Raw genomic sequence first — 5,899 nt, 5'->3', positions numbered from 1 at the left:
CTTGTATATTTACCACTGTCTGGGGCAGGATTCCACCAACTCGGATTCATGATTGGAAAGCAAAATAAATGCTAAGTGAATAATCCGAAAGATAACACAGTCGAAGGATCCTGGTCGAAAGATCTGAAATCACAGAAATTTGTTAACAATAAACTGACCACAATCGAAAGATCAACTATTGTTCGAAGGATCAACAGTACTCGAAAGATTACTGTTGAATCTCGAACAATAATTTCGAAAGATTCAAGAACTCAAAGGATTCCCTTTTGAAAGATCCTTATCTTTCGAGTTAAATCCCTATCTTTCGGACACTTATCTTTCGAAAAGATTCCTTTATCGAAGGATATGTTTCAGACTTCGAAGGATGGGTCGAAGGATGATAATCTTTCGAGCCTTCCTTGATCGAAAGATGGTCGAAAGATGATCTTTCGATGTCGAAAGATATCTTTCGAGAGAGTCTGACACACTGACGCTGATGTGACAGGTTGGTGAAAAGGTGATGGGTAGGTAAGGTCAACTTTCGGCAAAGAGTATGGCAGGCTGACAACTTTCCCACCAACTAAGATTTTGAAAGATAATTTGCCCAAAAAGGAAACCTTATCCTAAAACCAGTCACCGGAGCTTTAACCGGAATTTTCGCCGGAAAACACAAAGACACTTAAAAACAAGTTTTAAGTTACCCAACCCACTTATGAACACTCCCGGTAAGTTTAAAACACGTTTTCCAGTTTAATAGTGTAGAAAAACCAACAAAAACGGGTGTTAAACCAAGTGTTCAAACACACACCAAGAACTCGAATAACCCGGTTTTAAACAAGGTAAAGAGCCAAGCTCTGATACCACTTGTAGGTCCCTTTTCGCGGAGGATTACGAACCTAAACCTTGTTATACTAACCCACTAGCAAGTGCGGAATCCAAGCTAGTAGGCAAACCGGAATGATGCAAGTAGAGAAACAAACACACAAGAATTCACCGATTAACACCACTGTATTAATACGTATGAAGGTTCCAGTTACAAGCACAATGTTTACAATCAGTTTGCAAACTCTCAAAGTGTGTGTGTGAATGTTTCGGACAGAATGCTCTCCACTCTTGTCTGTCTCTCTAAGTGTGCATCCCTGTTTCACACTACACTGCATGGGTATATATATACCCAGCCCATGATGTCTGGTCGAAGGATCCGATAGATGGTCCGAAGGATCATCTTTCGGATATAGTGCTTTCGAAGGATCAGCAAGGACCTCGAAAGATCACCTTTCGAGGTCTATCGTTCGAAGCCTATCTTTCGATCACCTCGAAGGATCAACAGTATCCTTCGAGGCTATCCTTCGATACAGACAAACATATTACAACTTATTGGCCAAGTCAAACTAGGAGGATAGTTGACTTGGTCAACTTACAGACTAACTTAGGACATCGTTTACATACAGACCGAATACAGACAAAGTACAGACACAAGTGCACCAACACTAACACAAAATACGCAATACAACTACGAGGTATGGGGTGCAAAACCCAAGCCACCTCAGCCATTTTTCATCAATAGCGTGCCCTCCCCTATAGTGTCGGCGCCATTGTGGGGGGGTGGGGGGCTATTCTTGCTTCGCCACTGCAATAGCGACCAACAACGGGAGAAAGATGGTGAGCCTTGTGTTTGACTGTTGACTTTTTTTTTTCTTAAAAAAAGTAATTTCAAATTTAATTAATATCTACTCTATATATACACACTCTTCTATTTTATTTTGCTCAAACCTCTCCATACTCTTGACCTTTTTATACTCTCAATCTCTATATTTTCAAAGGCACGTCGTTGGACCTAGGCCATGGATATCACGTTAGTCACGGGTGGATACGGTCGATTTAGGATTCCCTTTTGATTCGCCTCAATGTTGGAGCAGGATTAGGACTACATTCTACCAACATTTAGGTGAGAATTTTTGTGGAAGAGAACAAACTCTAGGAAAGTTTATGCATCTAGGCATAAAGTGTACACATTTTAAGAGGTGCTATGACACTTCGTTGAACCGTGAGGAGGGTGTAGCCGAGGATGAAGCGCTTGCCGAGGCACGTATTGAGTTCGAAGCACAGTACGTAAGGTCGTTTGATCACATTGTGGCTTGGAGGATTTTGCGAGACCGGATTGGAAGGCTTGGTGCGACACGTCCTTAGTTTGCGTTTGCTTTATTTAAATGTTATCGCTTTATTTATGTGTTATGTTTATAATTTCTAAGTTATTTAAAAATTAGGTTTTTTATTTATTTTTTAGTTATTTAAATCTTATGTTCTTTACTTTTAATTTATTTAAATGTTTATATTTATTTCTTAAAATGTTACAAATATAAAAAAAAAAATAAAAATTAGGTAATGATGAAAGGGGCTCCATTCCATATGGTGACATTTATTGGCAGAAGGCAATATAGCCCCTTGTTGCGCCTAATAGATTAAGAAGCAAGAAACAAGAGGTCTAACATTTGAAATTGAAATCATTTGAAGATACAGGTCTCTCGTTTACAGCTCTCTTCATTAAATTAAAAAGAAAAGATTACTTGATATAACCAGTTCTTTGTGATTTTTTCCTGCATATATGGAGTGTTGTAAGTTGTAACTTATATTTTTTAGTCAGAACGACGAAATATAATCAACTAAGTTGTTTAATGACCGACAAGAAGAGCCACCTTCAGCGAGGGAGAGGTTCACCTTCTCCTTAAGAGAACTTACTCTCTCACGCATTTCTTCTCCTTCTTTATCCATCATTACACGTTTAATCGCCATCTTGATTCCCACCCTTTCAAACCCATCTTCCAACAATACGCCAATCTTCCAAACGTCACTCACATATCTTGCATTTATTGGTTGGTCGGCCAAACATGGGGAACAAATCATGGGAACACCTTCACATATGCTCTCTAATGTTGAATTCCATCCATTATGAGTCCAAAAACACCCTGTTGCTGGATGAGCTAGTACTTCTTGTTGAGGAGACCATTTCACTATTCGCCCCCTATCATCCACTCTTTCAAGGAACTTTTCAGGCAATGACTCCAACCATTCTGAACCAACAACCATCCCTGGTCGAACCACCCACAAAAATGGCAAACCGATATTAGCCAACCCATGCGCCACTTCTTGAAATTCTGACTCGGTTATATGTGCAACACTTCCAAAACTAACATACACTACCGACTTGGGAGGTTGTTTGTCTAGCCATGAGAGAATAGTCCGGTCTTGTTCAATCAGGCTGCTCGAAGACGCTGGGAAATACTTGTGGAATGGACCTAAAGTGAAGCTTGGAACTTGAAAATCTTGGGAGAGAGTTTCTAGATCAGATTCTTCGAGTTCTTTGAATGTGTTCCATATAATCCCTGATGATGCCCTCATCTGGTTAAGCATGTTGGAGGTTAAGACCCCCATACCTTGTGGGTTGATTGTGATATTTGCGATGTCTTTAAATTTCAAAAGTGGAAATTCTGGCACTGATGCTTCATAATCTGAATCTGGAAACATCGATCCAACATTTTGGAAAGTATACATCGTAAACACGAAAACAGGTTTAGTGTTACCCAGTTGGTTGATTTTGAGTTAGCAGACACGAAAACTTACGTAAAGTACATAGGGGATCACAAGTGAACCAATCAAATGCAACAAGTGTAAAACCCGGGCTAAGCCTTAGCTCATGGCTAAAAGCAGGGACCAAGCCTTAGCCGTCGGATAAATTTTAGCCGATCTTTTACAGATGTACTGATATGATTGGCACTTTCCGTGGAGCCTTAGAACTTTTGGTTTGTTTTGAATGTCTATTTAAAATGTGCTGGCTAAGGCTTTGCCGACGCTACTTATCTGGCGTTAAATGATTGGTTTGTTTTGAATGTCTATTTAAGAAGTTTAAAAGTCAATATCTTTTTTTTAAAGGTACGTTAATGTAATGTCTATTTTCGTAATTTTCCCTTTTATAAAAGTGCTTTGTCAGAGAATAGAATGAGATAAAAGTATTTGACTGACCTTGTCTTGTAAGGTAAAAGCAAGCTTTTTTAGAGCAAAAGGGTAAAGCGTCATAAGCAAGGGTGCAACCGAGACCGCTAGTCCGGAGCACTATCCGAGGTAGCTTCAAGTCATCTGCCACCGCCTGCGTGAAGTAGAAACACGCATCTGTGATTACACAAGCAACCCGTTCTTCACCGGGTTCCATCAACAACCCAGCTAGACAATCAGTAAACGAATCTACACAGCTTTCGTTTAAGTACCTAAGAAAATAGGTAACGTCTGGGTTCGTAGCCAACTGGTCAGCAATCTCAGAAAAGCGGTCCTTGATGGGCTTAAAGGCGAAGTGAGGATAGTTAGAAGGATTAGGAGAGTTGTATTCAGCGTGTATAATGGTAATTTTGAAACCGCGGGTGTGAAGAATGTTTGCTAGCTGAAGCATGGGATTGATATGACCCTGAAAAGGTAGAGGAAACAATATTATTCTCCGGCTCCGGAGAGTGCTAACGCTTCCAAGAGTCTCCATGTTCTACAAAGTTCAAAGGCAATGCAATAAAAATGTAGGCCTAATGAATTGCTTGTATACATGCTAATTTGCATTCATTATTGCGTCCCTTCATGGACCACTGGTAACCGAACACATAGCATGGCAGCTCGTTTTTTTCTTCATTAATCTTTTTCGTATGCGTGTCAAAACAGGAATCTGTTATATACATGATGTAGACGATAACCAGCATCACCAGGCCCCCACCCTACTCAATCTGTTGGATCTCCCTTTCTTGAACACAAACAATTAGCGCATGCCGAAAGTCCTGTTGCACCTCTGCGAGTCTTGTCACGCCCAGGGCCATTCCAAAGTTTTTGTAGACCCTAAGCAGACTATGAAGTGGAGGTCCTTTTGCATAACTTATTGAGATTAATAGAAAAATTAGCCGCTAAAATTAACCCATGTTGAGTAATTAGCCCTAATTTCGCCCATAAATTCTCCTTCAATCTTGACGGACCCGACGCCATGAGTGATTACTATTAGTGATAGCCGATAACCTAGAAAATCAAAAGAGTAGGTTGCGATGGGAAGCGGGAACGATGACTACGGCTCAGTTTTAGGGATTTTAGGCGTTGATTCGCTGAATTCGGATGAGGTTAAGTGGTCGATGGTTGGTGCATTTTGAATCTGGGTCTTGAATATGGGTCTTTTTTCCTAAACAATTTTTTTATCTGTGCAACTTAATTAAAAAAACATGGTTTAGTTTTACTTCAATTTAGGTCTAATACATATACAATAGGAAAAGCTTTACTAAAAAGTGGAGGCCCTTAATTTTTGGTGGCCCTAGGCTCGTGCCTAGATTGGTAAGCCTAACGGACCGGCCCTGGTCACGCCTCGGCCCTCCCTCCGGGTCTCCTTTACTGCTTTTCTCTTCATGTAGCCACCGAATGCGCCACATGACTACTGCTTCCGTCGCATGTAATTAATATATTACCTCATAGCAATGAAATGTAATATAAACAACTAGGTTAGAACCCCGTGTAATACACGGGTTGAATAAATGTAATTTTATATATCAAATAATATAAAATATATCTTTAAAAATCTTATTTATTACATGGGTTGATTAAATGTAATTTTCTATATTAAATAATAAAAAAGTTATATCTTTAAGAACCCTGTGTATTGTACGGGTTGAGTAAATTTAATTTTATATATTAAATAATGAAAAAAGTTACATTTTTAAGAACATCATATATTGTATGGGTTGAGCACATGTAATTTTATATACCAATCAATAAAAAATATATCTTATTATATCTTTATACACCCTGTGTATTATAAAACCTTTGGACTAAACTGACAAAATGGCCCAAACCACAGGGACTAAAATGACCATTTAACTCTTTACATTATATTAATTTATATTTAGTG

At 39.1% G+C, this 5,899-nt stretch overlaps 1 protein-coding gene across 1 annotated transcript; it reads right to left on the bottom strand.

Moving 5' to 3' along the window:
* Positions 1–2,450: 2,450 nt before the first annotated feature.
* LOC110904793 (UDP-glycosyltransferase 76B1) lies at positions 2,451–4,513 on the bottom strand. The gene is made up of 2 exons (XM_022150654.2): positions 4,000–4,513; positions 2,451–3,494 (listed from the first exon to the last, which is right to left on the bottom strand). The coding sequence occupies exons 1-2, from the start codon at positions 4,502–4,504 to the stop codon at positions 2,620–2,622; spliced, it is 1,380 nt and encodes a 459-aa protein (XP_022006346.1). The 5' UTR covers positions 4,505–4,513; the 3' UTR covers positions 2,451–2,619.
* Between the last annotated feature and the right edge of the window lie 1,386 nt (positions 4,514–5,899).

Source organism: Helianthus annuus, chromosome 14 (genome assembly GCF_002127325.2).
Source record: "Helianthus annuus cultivar XRQ/B chromosome 14, HanXRQr2.0-SUNRISE, whole genome shotgun sequence".
NCBI lineage: Eukaryota > Viridiplantae > Streptophyta > Magnoliopsida > Asterales > Asteraceae > Helianthus > Helianthus annuus.
The sequence above is the reverse complement of the archived record's forward strand: the minus strand, read 5'-3'. Positions and strand labels throughout refer to the sequence as shown.